A 22,282-nucleotide genomic window follows, 5' to 3' on the forward strand; every position below is an offset into this window, starting at 1 on the left:
GATTCTCTGCCTTAGCCTCTGGAGTAGCTGGGACCACAGGCACAGGCCACCACGCCCAGCTAATTTTTCTATTTTTTGTGGAGACGATATGTTGTTCTTGCCCAGGCTGGTCTCGAACTCCTGACCTTGAGCGATCCTCCCGCCCGCCCAGAGTGCTAGAATTATAGGTGTGAGCCACCGCACCCAGCCCCCAATTCAACTTTATCCCATCTCCAATTCATTTTTACATAGCAACCAGGGTGATCTTTTTGTAATCATAAGTTGAATCATGTCTTTCCCCTCCTTTAAACATTTTGATTATGTTCTGCTCCCTTTAGGATAAAGGTCAAAGTCTTTAAAATTGCCTAAATGACCCTTCATGTACTATGTACTCCTGCTTTGGCACTTCCCTTCCTTATCTTGAGCCAGCCGTAGCTGGCCGTTTTTCTCTATTTCTCAGGGTCATTATACATACTGTTGCCTGACTAATACCTACTGTTCCTTCAGGTCTAGGCTTAATCGTGATGTTTTTAGGAATCCTTTCTTCATTGGAGCTTACACCTCCCCCATAGATTGTGTCATAATACACATCTACCATTCGTTTGTGGCATTAAATACCACTGTACTGAAATAATGCTTTGTTTAATGTCCATCTGCTCTGTTAGACTATATAATCCATGAAGACAATAACTGTGTCTGTCACTGTTTAGCCACTGTATACTTAATACCTGACACATAGTGGACACACAGTAATTAATTATTTCCGAATGATGGATGAGTGAGTTATTGAATCAATGCTGTTTGAGAGCTGGCCCAGATGAGAAGCCCTTCTATACCATCCTTTGGCATATCCAACTGTCCACCAGAGGGCACTTTGCACAGCTTTCCTTTCCTACTTAATTAAGAATACTCACTTGAATAATAAATTTAAGTTTGGCTATTTAGAATATCAAAAAGTGTTCTTTGGCACTTATAGTATACAAAAGTTGGACTTAATCTTAGGCGTGACCAGATCCAACCCCCTTTGTTTTGCAACAAGGGAGAATCTAGGAGAGTTTTGGAGACTTTCTCAAGACGCCTGTCAATTTAGGGCAGAGCTTCTCTGCTCGCTGGACTCCCTTCCTGAGCTTTGCTGCTCATCCAGAGACTAAGGTTTCTTCAAACTCACTTCTTCCATGAACTCCTTTTTCCATTGACCTAGATTAGGAACCTCTGAGATTATAGTTCCCTTATTGAATGTTATATATGTTTCAATATTTCAGATAACTTTTCAGGAACATGTATTGCATGGAACAGGGCACACCTGGAGTTTGTCAGGATTTTCTAATATGTCTAAGTCATTATGAATGTTAACAAAATTAGTTTGAATTTCTTCTGCGCTTTTTGCAGTTTTTTTTTGCTCTTTTCATTTTCATGTTAAGTCTTCATGTAAAATCTTTTTCAAGTCAGTGTGAGCCAATGCAACTTCACTGGATTATAACATGTAGTGAAATGTTTGGCATTTTTAGTGTCATAGTGACCCTTGTTATGAAACATTACTTTTATAAATGACATAGATGCAATTCACACCTCAGTTTTTACTTCCAAGGAATCAATTAAGGTTTACATTATGCATATTTTATGGCTTATGTTCACTAGTTTTTGGCCAATCGGTAATTTGTTCCTGTGTTGACAATGTCAAGGTTGTATGATATATTCAGCACACAGTTCTCAGCATTTCCTCTACTTCAGCATACAAGAGGCAATGACACACTCTTGTGGGCAATAGGGGCTCCCCAGAACTCTAATAGGGTGGGACACTTATGGATGTGCCCATTATTATGTAAGGGGGGAGAGGATATACCCCACACCCACCCTTATCCCCAACCTGCCAGAGAACCATTGTTATAGTAAAAAGGAATATTGGCTTACAAATTGGGAGATCTGGGTCTATTCCTAGATCTTTTCCCAATCACGGTGTGACCTTGGGCAAGCTACTTAACCTTTTAGAGGCTTGATTTCATGTCCTGTGGTAGTAAGAACACCCGCCTACCTCCTAGTTTATTGCACAGATAAACAATGACAGATGAAGAAGTGCTTTCAGAAGTTATTAGCTATGTGGATGTTGATTTGTATTATTGCTGAACCTGGCCTATTTAAATTGTGCTGTTGCCTAATCATATATCCAAGGCTAATTGTTGGGTTTTTTTTTTTCCTGTTAAAGTAAATTCTCAGTTTTACTAAGAATCCTTAATATAAGGAAAATGAAATAGTTGAGGTTGACATTAAAAAAAAAATGTAACATAGGTGCCAATCTACCAGTATACATACTGGTTGGATGTTAGTCAAGACACAAATGTAGGGACTTTTAAGTTCCTTTTATAGATGTAAACACTTGGGTACATTTTCCATTTAAAGTACTGAAGGTTTAATTCTCTTTAATCTAGAAAGAGGTGGTTTTACCAGTATCTTTTCTCTGATAATGGAAAGATTTTGGACCTGAAATGGAATATAGGTTAGGGTTAAATTTTGCTTGTATTCCTTTGAACAGTATTTCTGTACAAAACTGGAAGAGTTTAAAGTATTTAAACACAATAAAGGCAAAAAAATGGTACATGTACTAATTCTTTCTGTTTTAATAGTATTTTTAGAAGTGATGCCAAATGAACACTTAAGATACGAAAGCTTTGCTAAATCCAGTTTTCTTTGTTACTGAAGTCTAGGTCACTTACCTATGAAAGATTTTTATAGTGAAAAATGAGATTGTTTAAAATGGGAGATCTTTTTACATGACTAGTTTTCTATTCCTTTGTCTACTCTGTGTGGTCATGAGCAAAATCGTAAAGGGTAGAACCAATTGAATCTCCCTTAGCTGAGCAAAAACATGTGATTTGATTCATATGATTAATTTGTTTACAAAAATCTGAAGCACCCCCCCACCCCTCTATTGTTTAGCGCAATTTGGTCATGTTTTCTCTTAGAAATTTAATTAAGTCAGGTGTTTATAACTTTAAATGCATCATGCAGTTGACATTGATTATAGTCTCCCAATTGAGCCCATAGAAACCCTTATACTAGTAGAAAGATACTAGACTAGAATCGGCCAATCTGGGGTGTTAGTCTTGATTGTACCATTTGTTGTATAGCTTGAAGGAAGAATGTGTATGTGTGTTTGTGGTGTGTGGGGGTAAATGAGGGTGCTTTTGAAAACTGTAAAGTACTCTGTCAACATACAGTAGCACTGATAACATTAATTTATGTGAAGCCGTAGATAATTGATATTTGAGCTCTTCTGAAGGATGCTTATTAAAAACAATCTAATTGGAATTCTAAGTGATAAAGGGAGTTAAATATTACAGGCAAGGTAGGAATAAAGTTGGTTGGTTATTTGAGTTTTTTAAACAGGAGGAAGAGCTCTCAGGCAGGTCTGCCTTACCCAGGAATCTGTCCCTAGAATTAGTTCTCCTACATTTCCTAAAGTGTTCTCCATAAAACATGAGTCTCTTAGGATTTTAATATCTACTATATTTAAGAAAATATTTTTCTGAGTCAGATGAGTTTGGAAATGCTTTCTTAAAGAAAGGCTGCTTTATTCTAGGACATATTGGAATCTTTTACATACTAATCTTCATTGTGAAGATCCAAGAAAGAGACAATATGTAATTTTTAACAATTTTTTTTGTCATGGAAAAATGTACCATCTCTCTTGGAAATAATGTTATAGGGAACTCAGTTGAGAAAACATTGTGCTTTCAGCATCTTTCCTTCTTTCATGCTCAAATTCAGAAGCTTAATAAGCAGTTAATTGTTTTTCTTTTTCTCAGTCCCTTTTTTCTAGGTATGTCCCACCCACCATATTTTTTCTATCTTCAGAGGGTGTGGAGTAGGGCAAGGAAATAGCAGCTGCATATCCATGATGGGGGTGTGGCATTGAAGTTGTGGTTGATATTTATAATTCTTTGTCTTTTTATTGAGATTATCTGTTGCATCTTTCTAAAATATCATCTAAAATAACTCTGTATAAGAAGGAAAAATAGTCTTGAAATCAGTATACCATTGATAAATAATGTTCCCTTGACTCTATTTTATTTAGGTTAATGTTGAGGACCAGAGAGATTGATTTTCAGTTAGCCAATTTGAGGCTTTCTAATACTATCTATTTAAAGAACATTGTGATAGCTAAGCCATAGCACATAATATTTGCTTTGAATAGCACCCATTTTTTATTTAATGATATGTTATTCATTGTATCTTTCTTTGCAGGCACCTTAAGTACTTCATATATTTAACCTGTTTCTCTCTCTTTACTGGAAACACGTTGGGCCTGACTTTGCTCGACTACCAAGGGCTTTATATTTTTAGCCTGCATAAAGATTAATATGACTTAGGAACCATACTGATACAAGTGCTGTTAATACTATACTTTGTCCCTGGCCACAGCTGGAATATATAAAATGACTCCATAGCAAAAGAAGTGAGGGTGGTGATGACCTGTTCCCAGACTGTTTCTGCTCCACACCTTAGTCTGGGACTCCTACAACTCAGACTTTATCTTGCTGCTCTTACTGGCCCTTACCTGATCTGGCTTGAAAGCCTCCTAGCTATACCTATGCCTTACTTGACCCTTTGAGAGCAAGCACTACTCAGAAGTGAGTTCAAATATTGTCTGAACTAATCCTACCTGGGCTTATTTTGAAACACTGGGAGTCTCAGAGCCCTTGACTAGAAATAGTTTTTTAAAGGAGGTTTGGGTCGTCTAAAGAACGATAAAGATCTTCTTTGAATGGAGTGGAACCTTTTTCGTCCAGGCTCTCCTTCAGTCTTGACCCCTGATCTCTCCTGTTCGGTTCTATCTTTTCATGTCTCCTGTGATCATTTTTAATATGAAAATTCATTAGAGTGATTAAAATCTTCTCATATTTGAGTGTAAAGGTTGTTTATGGATAAGTAATCAGAAAAAGGCCACCGCCTTTTTCCTAAGTAGTTATCTCAGTTGAACATTGAGGTTCCCTAACCCTAGCAGTCAGGTGATATCAGTCAGCTAGCAGTTTCTTAGTGAGTGCTTGTTCTTACTTGTAAGAGCTGGTCCCAACCCCTTTGTAGGGTAGGGGAAACAGAGGCCAGTAAGGATGTGAAACAGCCAGGGTGCTCTGTACCTCCATACTCTGTGGGAGTGGTGCCATGACAGTTACACATTTCACAGACTTATAATGATTTTTTTGGCCTTTGTTCTCCACCTAATACACTCTTCTGCTCTGAGCCCTTGGTCTTGGGCTGATTTATACCCATACCTCCAGTCCCATTCCCAAATAGCCTGGCGGGAAACCAACTAGAGAGTGAATCTGTGGACTGTGCAGGGTACTGTCAGCAGGCACTCCTGCGTTCCGTTAGAAAGTAAGCTTAAGGCTAAACGGAGCACTCTCAGATCTCTTTACATGCCGTAAACATATGGCAGAGGCGCTGATACAGAAACCCTGCTGTATAACAATAAGCAGATTTTGAACTGTTGGGAAGGCACAGGGGCAATTTTAAAACTGTTTGTCCCCTAGCACTTGAAAATATGAAACATGATAAGTCTCATCCTTTGTAAAGTAAAAAGAAAATAAAATCCAAACTGTGTTTCCCCTGTGATTTTTTTTAATCTACCCCCAGATTGCTTCTAAAATTAATAACTATAAATTTGCTATATTTGGGATAACTTTGTTGCTAGGGAAAAGTTCTTTTCCTATTGCTACTTTAATTCCCTAGGCATCTGGCATCTGCTTTCTAAACAGCAGGATCCCAGCTCATAGTCAATTGAAAAACTAAAAATTTATGTTTAGACATTCTTAGTATTGTCTGCCATTGGACCTACTTTAGACACTGTGTTTAGTGGGGATGTTAATGAGTTTACTGTGTTTTTTTTAGGCCTGGACAGATATACTCTGTGACACCTGCCAAGAAAATTATGAGCACATTATGTTTAAAAGTTTTAGCATACCAAATAGAATGGGCTTCCCCAGAAGCTATGTTGCTCTAGATGATAGGAAATGACCATCTAAGTGAGCCAGGGCCCTTTCATGGGATGCCCAGGCTTACACACTAAGGCCAAATCTAGAAACAGAGACACTTGTACCCAACCCATCATTATTTTTTTAACTTTTTATTTATATTTATTTATTTTTTTGAGAGATGGAGTCTTGCTATGTTGCCCAGGCTGATCTTGAACTTCTGGGCTCAAGAGATCCTCCCACCTCAGCCTTCCAAGTAGCTGGGATTACAGGCACAAACCACCGTGCTGGGCCTAACCCTTAATTTTTTAAACACATTTCCCTTACGTAGTTTTAAAACTTGAAGTTTTCAATGCTGTTCTTTTCCTAGCCATTGCATAGTGTGTTAAAAAAAAAACACACTTAGATGCATTATTAGTGATCTTTTATTTGACTCTAAAGATTCATAGTTTATGGCTTTGACTGAGCTGACTTTTGACAGACAAAACCCAGATGAGATTTCAAACTATGACTTGAACTGATTCTAAATGGATTCATGATAAAGCACTGAGGGTCCCAAATGTACAGTTTAAGTGAAGCCATTGTAGTTTAAATGTAATTTATCATTCTTATTTGAGGTGATATGTTCCCTTAGATTTTCTCAGATCTCAGGAATTTATTTTCAAATATAGTGAACTGCGTTGGAATTTCCCCCTATTGGTCAGAAAGAGTATTCTAACCTTCATTTTAGAAATGCTCTGTCTTGACTGAGTCATATATTTGCAACTCTCTTAGCTAATTCCTTGATTACCCAATATGGAGGACATTCTCTGTCATGGCATGTGAGCTCTGGTTAGCTTGTGTCCAGATTAGCCCTTTTGTGTTCCTTTAGCTATTGAAGATTTTGTGTCAATAGCTTGCTTATGTTGTCATTAGCTGATTTCTTAATCTCTTTATCATTGATAGCTACGATCTGATCTGTCCAAGTAGCCTAGTGAGTTAAAAAATTCAAAGAAATTAAATTCCCCAAAGTATACCTCTTTAACCAGTATAACTCATTGCTAAGAGCTGTCAGAATATTTCTGAAACAAACACATGGTATATTGAGCTCACACTGAACAGTGACTATTGGGCAGTGTTCGAATTTCTGCTTCCGATGCTGGAAATGCTGTGGATATCTAGGGCCATATTGTAGAATGTCTCTATTGAGAATTATGACCAGTATTATATAGGATCTCCAAGTGAGTCAGGTCCTTCTGATGGTGTCACATCCTTCTAAAGTATGGTGCTCAGGGGTCAGGTATGGTGGCTCATAGTACTTTGGGAGGCCTAGGTAGGAGGATCTCTTGAGGCCAGGAGTTCAAGACCAGCCTGAGCAATATAGGAAGATCCTATCTCTACAAAAAATAAAAATAAAATAGCCTGGCATGGTGGTGTGCACCTATACTCCTAGCTACTTGGGAGGCTGAGACAAGAGGATTGCTTGAGACTGGGAGTTTGAGGTTTCAGTGACCTATGACCATGCCACTGCACTCTAACCCAGGCAACAGAGCAAGACTCTGTCTCAAAAAATAAAGTGTGGTGCTGAGAATAGAAAACCACACTTGAGGTTTCTTACCCAGCATACAGCTAGCTGTCCTTTCCGCTGGTGATAAAGCCTGATGTTGCCATAGCCCATCGTAGCATTTGGCCTGGATCTCTGGGTATCCTGGAGGAGAAAAAAAGAGTACTCACTCAAACCCCAGTGTCCAGCAGTTCATACACACTCCAGTGTGATTATGAGAGCCCTCCCCTTAAAGCCAAGAGATGGACCCAACCCCAGAGCTGATGTTTTCCATTCAGGTAGCCCCCATGCTACTTCTCACCTGCTCTTCTCTCTGAGAGTTCTCTGACATCACCACCTGGAGCAAGTATTCTCCTGTTTGACCTCTGTTTGATGGATTTCTTTTAAACACAGAGGTTCCCATGTCTTTGTCTCTTTCTTCAGATATGGTATGGCAACCTGTACATCTTCTCTTCTGCCCCTTACACCCATGATCTCTAGTTTATTGTTTCCCTTACAACCTGCAACAAATCCTTAGATTAGGTTTGTTCTTATGTCAGCCTCACATTCCTAATTCTTTGAGTTAAAACCTTGCTTGCATGTGCTTTTGTTTGACTACATCTTCCTTACACCTTGTCTTTGTGCTGCCAATTTTTGTGACCAGATGCAAGCCTTATATTTATCCCTGTTAAATTACGTCTCTTCACTTGCCCTCTTTTGCCAGCTTATCTACTCTGACTCCATTATCTGAAATCCTTGCTTCTACTTGGCTTCCAGCCACCTGTAAGCATGCCTTACTTGCCTTGGGATGGCTAGTATCTGACTGACTGATTTGGTTGTTCCTGCCACCAAAGGGCAGACTGCAACAGGGGCCAGTCTTTGGCTGTCCTTAATACAACCTTTAGCAGATATTTCAGACTGAGCCTGACCTTGGCCAATGCCTCCCCTCTCATTACTACAATCTTTCAGGTCCAAGGAGAGGGAATTCTGCACCTGTAAATAGTTGATGCTCTCCCTAGTATCTCCTCCCTGCCACTAAGAGTTGTGTAGCTTTTGCTTTATGTGTACTTCAGGAGGTCAGTTTGTTGCTTGATAGCAAAATGACTGCAGACAGAAATATTTTCTCAAGAAACAAAACAATTAAGCATTGATATCAGTTTGTTAAGGTATGGCTTTCTCTTTGTCTGTATCATTCTAAATATATTATTCCCTTTTTGTATCTTCTCTAGCCACTTGTCCAAGTGTCCACATCAGTCCTTATCCTTAGTGGTTACCAGCTCATCAATAAATTACACACATTCTTTGGCATCCCTGAGTGTGGTCATCTCCATTAGTTATGAATCCAAGTGTCTCTATGCAGGTAGTGCTCATCTCTTCTGCCTGCAAGGCTCTTTGAAGCAGAGGGTCAGCTTGGCAATGTGATCAGTTCTGCATGGGACTCTAGTACTTGATCTTTGATCGTAGTATAGATCAGTAATGTGATCCTACCAGATCGGTGTCTCCAAAATGTCATAGCTTAAAGATACTCCATGTGAATTAGATGGTTACTAGAGAAACCAGTTTTCACTTTGTTATACATTTGTTTATTGGGAAAGATAAAATTGATTTGGATAGTCTATTGAAATATTAGGTAATAATATAAATGGGGTTGGGATATGGCAAAAACTACAAATGATTTGGGAATGCCTTTCAGAAACTGTATTATAGACCCTAAATTATTTTAGGGAAGAACTGTGTCTTGTCTTCCATTGTATTTCTGTTTTAATATGGTGGCTGGCAAGGAATATGCACTATGTAAATATTAAGCCACCTGAGTGAATCCACCTGAGCCAAAATCATCACCCTTCTTCAGTATGGGACAATGTAAGCACCAATATCCTTCACACAGCTACTTCTCTTTTGTAGATTTAAATGGTCAGAGATACTGTTTGTTGTTCTTTGAGAGGTTATAGCAGCTAACTGGCACATCTATGTTTTCATGGTGTGTGTCTTATCTCTGGGCAAGCCTCTACTCTTTAGACACCTTATATACAAGTGTGGGAATAGCTTTGCAGTCGTAGTGCCACTCACCCATCTGGAAGACAGCCCTCTGGAAGTTGTCAGGAAAGGCCCCTGAGAGCACAGTAGCAATACAAAAACCTTAATTTGTTTGGCTTTATTTAGAGTCATATTGACTGACATTTAATTTGCAACTCTTAGCAAACTTGATTTTCTAGCTTTCTAGTCAAAATGAAAATGTTTGGAAATTGCAGACTTACAAAGGGTGATTGGAAGGTGTTGTGAGAAATGATAGCAGACAGCCAGATTTTGAAGGGGGTGACAGAAAAAGTGAAAACTGCCCGCTGTACTGTGTTACCTGACACTACCCTGAAGGACGTTCATAATGTTTCCGGCTTAAGTGGGGGCCGGATGAATAGTAGATTTTAGTAAGGTTTTCATTAAAAAACATCAAAATTCAAGATATTTTGGCACCAAAAAGGAAAAGCACTGTCAAGTCTCTGGAAAAGTAACTCATAAGGAATCTGTTATTCTCTAAGGAAACTGATAAACAAGGCATCACTGTGTGCCTCTGGCCTAGAGGTAGTCATGACAGTCTTCATGACATACCTTCTGCAGTACTGTGTTGGCTGGATCCTGCACAACCCCTGAGCCAGTGGGGAGCATTGTTACCAAGTTCAGCTGGAAGCCTAAACAGAAGGTGCCATTTTATTCCTATTGCATTTTCAAATGTCAGCACAAATGTGTCACTGACCTTACATTTGTTCAGCATTTTACAGTTTGTATCTATCATTCCACTTTTTCTTAACATCCCTTTGTGGTGGAAATCTTTTCAAGTAAACTAGTGGTGCACATTAAGTCTTCTTCGTGGCTGCCCGGTATTTCCTGGTAGATATACCACATTTTTTCAACCATTTCCTTGTAGGTGGACATTAGTTTGTTTTTAATTTTTGGCCACTGTGGGAAATTCCGTAATAGATACAGTTTACATGTGTCCTCACACCTGGTGTCTGTGTTTCCAAGCATTGGGATCACAGTAGTAACAACAAAAAACAGTGGGATTATTGGGTTGAAGGGTATATGTATTTTTAATTTTAAGAATTTGCTAGTTTGCTTTTCAAAAATATAACAATTCATATTTCTATCAGCAGATGATAAGAAATAATGACACTGTTTTAAATATTCTCCAGTCTGATGAGAATAAAGTGATACTAATTTTCTTTTCCCTGACTGCTAGTAAATGTGAACATCTTTTTATGTGACTTGCCCATGAATTCTTATGTAAATTATCCTCTACCCATTTTCCTATTGTATGTCTTTTTCTTGCCAGTTAAGAGTTCTTTGCATGGCAAAAATAATAATCTGTAATTATTTTTCCAAGTCCATCATTTGCCCATCAACTTTTCTCATGGTATTGTTGCCATTTAAATGTGTTTTATTTTTACATAGTCTAGTGTGTTTTCTTCTGAGGCTTCTAGGTTTCTAGTCCTTAAGAATTAGGTCTTGGCCAGGTGTGGTGGCTCACGCCTATAATCCTAGCACTCTGGGAGGCCGAGGCAGGAGGATTGCTTGAGGTCAGGAGTTCGAGACCAGCCTGAGCAAGAGCGAGACCCTGTCTCTACTAAAAATAGAAAAATTAGCCGGGCATGGTGGCGGATGCCTGTAGTCCCAGCTACTCAGGAGGCTGAGGCAGGAGGATCGCTTGAGCCCAGGAGTTTGAGGTTGCAGTGAGCTCAGGAGTTTGAGGTTGCAGTGAGCTATGATGATGCCATTACACTCCACCCAGGGCAACAACTGAGACTCTGTCTCAAAAAAAAGTAAAAACAGAAAATAATATTTAAAAAAACAACCACCACATACTAGGTCTGCATGTCCAAATTAACAGGAGGGGATATCTAATTATTTTTTTTCTTTTATTTATTTTTTTTGAAACATAGTCTTGCTCTGTTGCCCAGGCTAGAGTGCAGTGGCATCATCGTAGTTCACTGCAGCCTCAAACTCCTGGGCTCAAGTGATCCTCCTGCCTCAGCCTCCTGAGTAGCTGGGACTACAGGTGCATCCCATGACACCCTGCTAATTTTTCTGTTTTTAGTAGAAATGGGGTCTCACTGTTGCTCAGGCTGGTCTCCAACTTCTGGCCTAAAGCAATCCTCCTGCCTCAGCCTGCCAGAGTGCTAGGATTATAGGCGTGAACCACCGCACCTGGCCTAACTTTTTAATAATAAAAAGGTTTGAATACATACAAAATTACAGAGAATAGGATAATGAGTCCCATCATCCAGTTATAATAATTATCAAATACAGTGTTCTTATCATCCAATTTCAATAATCATCAGGTCATAACCAATCTTGTTTCCCTTCACCTTTACCTACTTTCCCACCCTTACCCCATATTATTTTAAAGCAGATCCCAGACATCATACAATCTCATCCTGAAATAATTCATTTAAATAATTCAGTATGTATCTCTAACAAAGAGTTCTTTAAAAAGCACAACTTGGGGGTACAGGGGTTCTTTTGAGGATGGTGACACGTTTTGGAAGTAGATAGAGGTGGTGGTTACACAACATTGTGAATGTATTAAATGGCTCTGGATTGTTCACTTTAAACTGGTTAATTTTTTATATGACTTTAACCTCAATTAAAAATAAGTGCTTAAAAAAACCTGAAGGTAGGCCAGGCGCGGTGGCTCACGCCTGTAATCCTAGCACTCTGGGAGGCCGAGGCGGGCGGATTGTTTGAGCTCAGGAGTTCGAGATCAGCCTGACCAAGAGCGAGACCCCATCTCTACTAAAAATAGAAAGAAATTATATGGACAGCTAAAAAAATGTATATAGAAAAAATTAGCCGGGCATGGTGGCACATGCCTGTAGTCCCAGCTACTCAGGAGGCTGAGGCAGGAGGATCGCTTAAGCCCAGGAGTTTGAGGTTGCTGTGAGCTAGGCTGATGCCACGGCACTCTAGCCTGGGCAACAGAGCAAGACTCCGTCTCAAAAAAAAAAAAAAAAAGGTCCTGGGACAACTGGATATCTACCTGCAAAAGAATGAAGTTGGCCCCTTGCCTCACACTATATGCAAAAATTAACTCAAAATAGATCAGCAACATAAATATAGGAGCTAAAAGTATAATACTCTTAGGAAAAAAACAGAGGCAAATCTTCATGACCTTGAATTTGGCAATGGATTCTTAGATATGACATCAAAAGGAGGAGTAAGAAAAGAAAAAATAAATTGGGCTTCACCAAAATTAAAAACTTTTGTGTATCAAAGGACATTCATTATCAAGAAAATGAAAAGGCAGCCTACAAAATAGGAAATATTTGTAAATCGTATATCTGATGAAGGTCTAGTATCCAGAACACATAAAGAATTCTCACAACTCAACAAAAAGGCAAACAACCCAATTAAAAAATGAGTAAAAGATTTAAATAGACCTTTCTTCAAAAAAGATATACAAATAGCCAACAAGCACACAAAAAGATGCTAAACACTATCAGTCATTAGACCTGAAAGCACTTGAAAAGATGTCAGACATCATTAGTTATTAGAGAAATGCAAACCAAAACCACAATAAGGTACTATTTCATACCTACCAAGATAGCTATAATCACAAAAATGGGTAACAAGTATTGGTAAATATGTAGAAATTGGAACCCTGGTACCTGGCTCTTGGGAATAAAATGGTACATCCAGTGTGGGAAACAATTTAGTAATTCCTCAAAAAGTTAAACATAGAATTGCCATTTGTTCAAGCAATCCTAGGTATAAAGGCAAAATAATTGAAAACAGGTACTTAAACAACTGTAAGTACATGTATGTTCATAGCAGCCCCATTCATGAAAGCCAAAATGTGGAAACAACCCAAATATTCATCAACAGATAAGTGGATAAACGGAATGTAGTGTGTGTGTGTGTGTGTGTGTGTGTGCGCGTGTGTGTGTGTGTGTGTGTGTGTGCGCGCGCGCGCACAATGAAGTACTATTTAGGCATAAATAGTAACAAACTACTGCTGCATACTGCAATGTGGATGAACCTCAAAACATTGTAATAAGCGACAGAAGCTGAACTAGAAGGTCTCATATTATGTGATTCCATTTATATGAAATATCCAGAATAGGCAAATCCACAGAGACAGAAAGCAGGTTGTTTGTTGCCAGGGGCTGGGAAGTTGGGGGGATGGGGTAACTGTTTAGCGGGTACAGGATCTCCTTTTGAGGTGATGAAAGTGTTTTGAAATTAGAGACGGTGGTTGCACATATTGTGAATATATTAAATGCCACTGAATTGTTCACTTTAAAATTATTAATTTTATGTGAGGAAAGAAAAAGAAAAGAAAGACTGGGCCTCCTCGGGTATGTGAAATGTTTGAGTGGGCTGAGGGAAGGGGTCGGGAGGGCATTTGAAGTGGGAGGGAAGTGCAAGTAAAAATAGAGACCTGTTAGAGCTTGAGTAGGCGGGATGTGGGGAGGGAGACAGGGCAAATCATGAAGGCTGTGGCTTGTAATTGAGTCATAGGAGAGAGGGAAATCCCTGTTTTACTATGGCAGATGGACTCAGTCCTATAGGCAGTGGAGGATCAGTGACCTTTGACCACTGAACATTGTGGAAGATTACTGAAATATCAACAGGTAGGGGAATTGAACCAGGGGAGGCCTGGAGCTTGGTGGCCAGCGTAGAGGCCGGTGGTACTGAATGCAACTAGGTATGACTCGTGATGGCCTGGACTAGAGAGGAAGCAAGAGGAATAAGTGCTCTGCTCAGTGCTTATGAAATGCCAGGCACTGATTTATATGATCTGACTCACTCACTCTACACAGGAACCCTATAAAATAGGAACTCTTCTTTCCCCCATTGTGCAGATAAGGAAACAGAGGCTCAGAGAGGCTGAGAAGCTTGCCTAAGTTTGCACAGCTACTCATGTGGCCTAGATTTGAATCCAAGCAGATTGACTCCAGAGCCAGTGCAATTCTAATTATGATGCAGAGATGAATGTAAGAGAAGTTTTTTTCTGAAGCCCACGCACTAACCTGTCAGATCGAGGAGGGAGAAGTAGGAGGAAGGGGTAGGAAAGCTGGAGTAAGACATTTTCCCCCTGGGGAACTGGGAGCTGGTACGAGCCTTGTCGGGTGGGTCTTCCAAGCAGAAATATCTGGTTGGCAGATGGGCCTGTGGACTGGAGCTCCTGGCTGGAGGCAAAGCTCTAGAGACCAGCAAAGGAGCCTTCAGAAAGGAAGAACCAGGAAAGCATAGAGTCCAGTCCCGTCCTTTCCGCCCACCCCGTGCTTTCCACCCTGCTGCCTCCTCTCGTGTACCCTGACTTACACCCTACTGGACCCTCTCAAAAAGCCACACGTCCTTGTCTCCACAGCCTCAGGGGTGGCTCTTCCCAGCTGGCCCTGGAGGTCAGGGAAGGCGTGGGCAGGCTCCTCATCACAGACTTTTCACCTTCACGCTAGTTCCTAATATTTGGGATGAAAACATTAAGATTAATGATGTTTCTTTACTGAGGTTCTAGGAAAGGGATGTGGGGGAAAACTGTGGTATGTTTTTTTCTTCTCTACTTTTGATTTCTGTATCATACAGCTTTGCTTCATCTCATTGTAAAATGCTCCCTAAAGGGGCACGATGAAAAGTTCTCTATGGAAACTTCCAGTCTTGGGGGGAGATTAAGGCAATAGAGAAAGTTCACAAAATAAAAAAGCCTCAATTATTATAATAGCTTCTTGACATCTCAGTCGTCTGCCCCCTTCCCCGCCAGGCCGTGGTACCCAGCACCGGGGTGTGAGTCATTTAAACACTGAAGCCCAGAGCCTCGCAGGAGCATCTCCCTTCAGCCCCTCTTTCCAGCCTCAGCCTGTCTCTTCCCTCAGGCCCGGCTCCAGCCAAACATGCCCCAAGTGTGTGCCCTGCCTTTTCCTGCTCACAGGCCATTGTCCTTGCTGGTTCCTCTCCCCGAAATGCTCTTGTTTGTCCTGCATTATCAGATAGTGCCCGACCTTCAGCATTAGGCTCATGGGCTCGCTCATGCCCCACCTCTCTTACCTCTCACCCAGCACTCTTTGATGGAGACGCTGTTCTACCCATTTACAGATTATACAGCTGTGTGTGTGTGTGTGTGTGTGTGTGTGTGTGAGTGTGTGATGTGTAAACGTATGTGTGTGAATGTTATACCCATTTTACAGATGGAGCAAACAGAGGCACAGAGAGAGGTTAAGAATTTGCCTGATATCACACAACTAGTGAATCAAGGGGCTTGTTCCAAAGCCCATACTCTCAACTACCAATATTAGCAGCGTTCAGATCAGTGTCTGACTGAGGCATGTCATTAAGCCAAGCTGTAATCTCTCAGAAGCAGGAAATATGAGGAAGCTTTGCTAAACCTTTTTTCCCTGTCTTTCCTCCCCGGGTCCAGGTTGAAGTGAAGCCATATGTGCTGGATGATCAGATGTGTGACGAATGCCAGGGCACACGCTGTGGTGGGAAGTTTGCCCCGTTCTTCTGTGCCAACGTCACCTGTCTGCAGTATTACTGCGAATACTGCTGGGCAAGCATACATTCCCGTGCTGGGCGGGAGTTTCACAAACCGCTGGTGAAGGAGGGAGGCGACCGCCCTCGTCACGTCCCGTTCCGCTGGAGCTGAGCCCAGGGCCGACCCAGCCACAAGTACTGGAGTAGATAACAAGGAGGGAAAAGAGAGGGCACTGCCTCAGGGCTTACAGTGTTCTGGAAATCTGTGCATTCGTTCTCGATTTTTAAAGAAGAAATGGGTCTTTTTATTATTATTATTATTTACAGTCATATTACTGAACTCAGTGTCCAGTATAATGCAGAATTGCAGAGTGTATAACGGTACTGATTTGCACTTTGATTCACACCTTTGTCTGCTTGGTACCTTAATTTTTTACAACTGATTTGTCACTCGTGACAGTACGTAGACTGCCATTCTCATCAGCGGCCATCAGGTTGATGTCTGTGATTCTTTTGTTTGTTGTTGTGTTGTTGTTGTTCTGATTGTGTTTGAACTGGAGCATGCACTTATTTTCAGAAACTTAGAGAGTTGCCCCTAGGACAAGACTTACCAAAGGTAATACTCGTGAGTAGGTGGCAGATGTAGCAAAAACTTCACAACAATTCAGCAATCATTAGTTGGGGTCATTTAGAGTAAGGATACCCTTAATGAAAATAAGCCTTTAGTTGCTCTCTATTTTGACTTGTAAGGATACCTCATAAGCTGGATCTTTATTTTTCTTTCATGTTTGATTTTTGTTTTGCTGAGGATTTTGGTTAGATCTCTTAGTGTTATGTAAATTTATGCTGCAATAGCTTTTGCTGCTATTAAAATGGTATTATTAATACCATAATACTCTATTCAGGCTAAGGTATCAATTTAAAAAAACACAGAAACCCAACAACACACTTTTGTGATTTAGGGATAGAGTCAGCTGCCGAAAGGAGATCAGAAAAGACTTCAGAAAGCTTCAACGGAAGGTCACTATTTCTGACTGCATGTTTACTTAATCAGGTTGCTGCATGCAATAAATTTTATATCCAATGTCTAGTATAAAACCTTCCCACAATGCACAAATTAAGAATCTATATAAGCTATAAAATACTCATTTTAAAAAAAAATTTTTTTTCATTCAAAGAGTTGGTAATTGACAGGAGGAAGGCATGCCTCAATAAATGGAATGCTTCTGAATAGGAAGAGCCCATAACAGAATGACCTATATTACAACAATAGAAAACCTAGGTGTAGGATATTCTTAAAGCAAATTTGTGGATGGTAGATGAAGTACTTTGCGGTGCTCTGTTATATATTGTGCAATTTATTTTATATAGTAAAGTGATTATGTCTAACTGTGATCAAATTTAACTGTTTAAAGCCTCTGTGTCAGACATTAACGAACTTGACAGTTCATAACTGGTATATTATTAACTAACACATGAGCTCTTAGTTAAAATCTCCTAGTGCTTGCACCATTTTACATAGCTTCAGACCTTGTCCAGAAAACCAAAGAGCTCATCTTAGCTTACAAACACTAAGAATATATACAGTATATAGAGATAAGTTGTCAGATTGACAAACTAGGCACATTTTTAAGAAAGTTGTGTAATGGTGATGCTAAAGAAATGTCTGTACAAAATAAGATGGCCTGGGCAGAGTTGGTTGTCTGGGTGAGAAATTTACTACTTAATTCCCTGGATTTATCCTGTAAAGCTTGAATAGAATTAAGACCTGCTAGTACTACCATGGACATTTTTTTAGCATTCACTCTTGGGCTGCAGATAGTAATATATAAACACACACAATGATTGTGAGACTATGTAAATCTTTTTTTAATCTTCTTCCTATATTTTGGAATTCTGGGGACAATCTGACTGGATATGACACTGCAGAATAGATTTAAGTCGCTGCGTTTTATGTGCTGTGATGTCCTTGTACTGTCTTAAGTTAGTATTGCTTGTTTTTGTTTTTTTGTTTTTTTTCTCCCATGTTTAGTTGCAATTACTGGCTCTCAAACTATAGTTTGTTTTCATAAAGGAAAATAGTTTTTTACTGGATTAAAAATGCTTATTAGAATCCTCCCCTTTTGAGGTTACCTCTGGGCTTTTTGGTAATAATTGCTTTTTCCAGCCCAGGTGTGGTTTTGTTTGTTTTTTTCTATGTTTGTGGGTTTTTTTCATCTGTACAAGAAATTTTGTTATGCACTACTACTTTTTGTATTCTAGACAGTTTTCAAAAGTTGGCTGAAGATTTTTTTGTTTTGTTTTTAAGGAAAAAGGCATGCTTTCTGACTGACATGATCTTTTGCAATACCTCAATTTTGAAATATAGGAAAGAAAATGATATTTTCTAAGTAAGTTTATTCAGAAAAATATATATTAATTTAATTCTGCAAGAAAATGATTTAACAGATGGGTAACTTTATTTTTTTCATGCTTATTTGTGTTTTTTGAAAATGAAGAAGTTAGAGCTTTATAACTATAATATTAAAGATCATATCTAACCTACAGAAATCTACCTAATTATGTGAAAGAAGCAAAACTTTTTGAAGAAGCACCCCTCTTTCATGTACTAAAATAACACTGAGATTTTTTTAAAAAGCTGGAAGGTTGTACAGCATAAAGCTAGAGTGAAGGCAAAAAAAAAAACATTGTCATGAAGAATAGGTTACAAAAAATAAACTCCATTTGGTGCTGAAAGTTGTGAATAGATGGTGGAAACTACTTTCCCTTAATTTGTATATTTATAATCAAGCGTTGATTGTGCACGACTGACCAGGATTGTGAAAGAGTTCTTCTGTTTGTATTTTTTTAAAGAGAACTTTTTTAGTTTATTAAATTATAACATGTTCCCTTTTGTTTTGTAAATAAATGTGCCCCCAAGTTGTTAATGTTATATTAAAAGAGAGGGTCCTTCAAAAGAAATTATTTTTTAAAACACAGATGTGTTCTGACCTGCAACTTGACTGGGAAGCCCCTGGGTAACACAGGTCCTGTTGTGGCCTTTCCTTGATGTGACACTTGAACTAGTCGATTTTTTGAAGGCTATAACCTAACCTCGACTATTTGTTGTTATGTGCAATACTGTTTGTACTGTTTGTATAAAAAATAGAAAAAAAAAGAAAAGAAAAAAGGCATAAATCTTTATTGCAGATTTATTTTCATTGCAAACTTTAGACATTGTGATTCACTGAAATCATTTTTCTACTGTCAAATATGTACCTTTTCTTCATGCTGGTATTTTTTCAATAGTAATGTAGCCTTTGTACTGAGACAAATTTTCATTGTTATTTTTAGAAAGATTTTTTGCTAAGAAAAAAATTAAACATATTTACATATTTTTCATTTTATTTCGTATTTTCTTTAAGGAGTGCTTTCTCAATCATTAATAGAGTTGTTTCTGGGAGGGACTTTCATATCTGGTCAATGTCATAATATTATTTTGTATTTTTATTGGAATAAATTAATTTTATGATGCTAATTCTTTAAAAGTTTATTTTTTTCATTTCAGTTATTTTTGAAGCTAAAACCTTTGTAATATTGTTACTAAAGTGTCTAGTTTTTTGAAATGCAAAGCTTTATGTATTAACTTGCTGATGTGGTTTACAATAGTGTGACAACGATGAAAATGGTTGGTTATGTAAAATGATTGGAAATGTAATGGATAATTGGGTAATAAAATGACAGAATGAGCAGAACATGTGAGATTTTGACAAGCCTTTTCCTTTATTACAGTGGTTTAGTGTAAGACTAGGGATGTCACAGTACAGTTCTCTAGGGATGTCACAGTGGATTTATACAACACCAGGTGCAGCCAAATCTGTGGCCCTGATGATGAAGTCAACTCCTACTGAAATACCCCCGGGTTTAAAACCTGGCCAGGTCAACAGAATGTTTCATTGCTTTCCCCTCTAACTCTTCATTATGTCCTGTGTGTGTGTGTGCGTGTGTGTGAGAATCTGCCACCAACTGCTGTCCGTGTGTGAGACGATGCCTTTCTCCCAGGCTGAATCTTAACGTGCATTTACAGTGGTGACGTCCCTGAGTCAAAGGAAGTTGCTAAGAGGACACCACCTTCTGTGTCGTGGAGACGTCGACCACAGTGTCTCGCCTGTGTTACCTCCCCGTGAGGCTCGGTTGGCAGCACCGAGGAAGCACCCGGGGATGTCACCACTGTATATGGACACTGTATACGTGTCGGGCTGCATCTTCCTCCACACCCCTGCCTGCTCCCTGTTATGGTGCCCTCGTTTGCCTTTTATTGTGGCAACTCCGTGCATGATCTGTCTGCCCTCCTTTTTTTCCAACACCCTCCTCACCTGGAAGCTGTGCTGTTAAGGCAGCGTGTCATTGCAATGGCACCTAAAATTAAAACAAAAAAAATCATACAACTGCAAAACTGGTGTTGCGTAAACAGAACAGCCAATGACTTGCTCTAGACAGATGATGTGTTTCTGCTGGTCGTTGATGGCCTCTTCCGGTTCCGTTGCCACGGCGGTGAGGCTAATCAATAACTCGGAGAAACGTGTGTCCAGATTCGGCTCTTGGGTACGCTCTATGTATTCAGTTTTGTAAATAATATATAGATTAGATCAAGTTTGTGATGTAAAATTTTAACTCAAATTGGGTACTACTGGTTGGAATTTTACATTAACTACAAATAAATGATTAGGAACAGAAGAAAAGAAATTGGAAAATTCTTGCTTAGTGGTATAAAGATTATGCTTAGATTTCTGCCTATATCTTGTGTTTTATAGCTTGTTAGTGAGGCATGGGCTAATGCAGAACGTACTGCATTTATGCAATTAGCAAATAACTGCTAGTTTTCATTTTATCTATTATATTAGCAACAAAATGGCATTTAACTGGGTAAAGCTCCTACCTAAATATTTGAGTATTGTGACATCTCTACTTTGCAAGGTTTGAGTGAAAGATTAGTCACAGATTAGTGAAAAAAAGTACCTTTTGTTAAAACTGATTTATTTGAATGGACTGTTGCCTTTTCACTAGTTTGTATGGTATGTCAGCTAACATTTCTTTGGTTTTTTTCCTTTATAATAACCAAACTTCTCTATCTCAGCTGCAATAGTGTTCCATCTTACCACAGAGTATTTTATAATTAAATGCTGTTGACTTACTCTATACCCCAAAATGGGTCAAGAAGTGGATATATGATTCGGGGACGTTTAAATTTGTATGACAACAAAGTTAATTGCAACAAGTAGAAAACTTGGGTGCTAATACAGGACAACTTCTCTTTTTCTTTCCTGGATATAGTTCTGTTGGGGTATAAAGTATTAGGTATTTGTATTTTTGCTGTCTAAGTAATGGACATAACTTTTAGAGTGTTCACAGCTAAGATCTCTGTATTTGTTTTTCAACTAACAACTAATTTTAAATGTATTGTATCTTTTATTACCTGTTCTCTTAGATTGTTTTTTGCTAGTAACCCTTACTCAGCTTCTGCCTCTGGGGCTTGGACTAATATTGCTTGTATGGAACTACAGTACTGTGACTAAACATGGAGCTCAATGCAGCTACTGCTTACAACTGCTTAAACTTTGTAGTTTGGACTTCATTTTTTTTTCTGTAATAACTTATTAAATCTAGTTGTATGAAGTACTGACACTTGTCATCCTTTGCATCTGCTAAGTAAGGAACAGCTTCGAGTATCTGGTTTGCATGTGGGAACGTTGGCACATTCTGATTTGTGTGATTAGCTGGTTTTGTTTCTTGGACACATCCCTTTACAGCAAATTAACTACAGCAAAATTCACCTTTTCTCTGTCACAAATAATTCTCATTTAAGACACACAAGTATTTTATTGTTGACACACGTGAATGTGTTTTCAAGGGTTTTAGAGGTGGAATTGGGTTTTTTAATCCCAGCACTTGCCACATGAAACCAATTCTCGTAACCAATCATAACCAAGAATGTCGATGGAAAGGTGAGTATACCACCTTCGTTTTATCTTTTCCACTTGGCTCTCCGATTAATTCGGAAAATGGGTCTTTTTAGTACACAATCCCAAATCGATTTTGGACGTGCTGGAAGCGCCCTCCTGGGTACTTACTGATCCGTTTCGGAAACTGATCACGAGGGGCTGCACGAATCCCCTGGAGAGCTTTCCAGAAGAAGCGGGTGCCAGCCGTCCCCACCCCGCGCCCCGCAGACTGAATGGGTTCCAGGTGGGGTCGGGGACAGGTGTTCTTTCCTAAACTCCGGCCATCACGCCCAAGACACAGAACAAACGCGCCGGCGCCCCGGCCGCCAGCACCTTCCCTGGGCGGCCGAGGGGGCCCGGGCCAT

The 22,282-nt window shown here is 39.3% G+C and overlaps 1 protein-coding gene across 1 annotated transcript in view; it reads left to right on the forward strand.

Moving 5' to 3' along the window:
* CPEB3 (cytoplasmic polyadenylation element binding protein 3) overlaps positions 1–21,594 on the forward strand; it is a 185,768-nt gene extending 164,174 nt beyond the window's left edge. The window contains exon 10 of the mRNA XM_045567810.1: positions 15,881–21,594. Coding sequence (XP_045423766.1) covers positions 15,881–16,108 — 228 coding nt within the window. The 3' untranslated portion in view covers positions 16,109–21,594. The remainder of the gene's footprint in view (positions 1–15,880) is intronic.
* Positions 21,595–22,282: the final 688 nt, after the last annotated feature.

The sequence above is a fragment of the Lemur catta genome, chromosome 14, assembly GCF_020740605.2.
Source record: "Lemur catta isolate mLemCat1 chromosome 14, mLemCat1.pri, whole genome shotgun sequence".
Lineage (NCBI taxonomy): Eukaryota > Metazoa > Chordata > Mammalia > Primates > Lemuridae > Lemur > Lemur catta.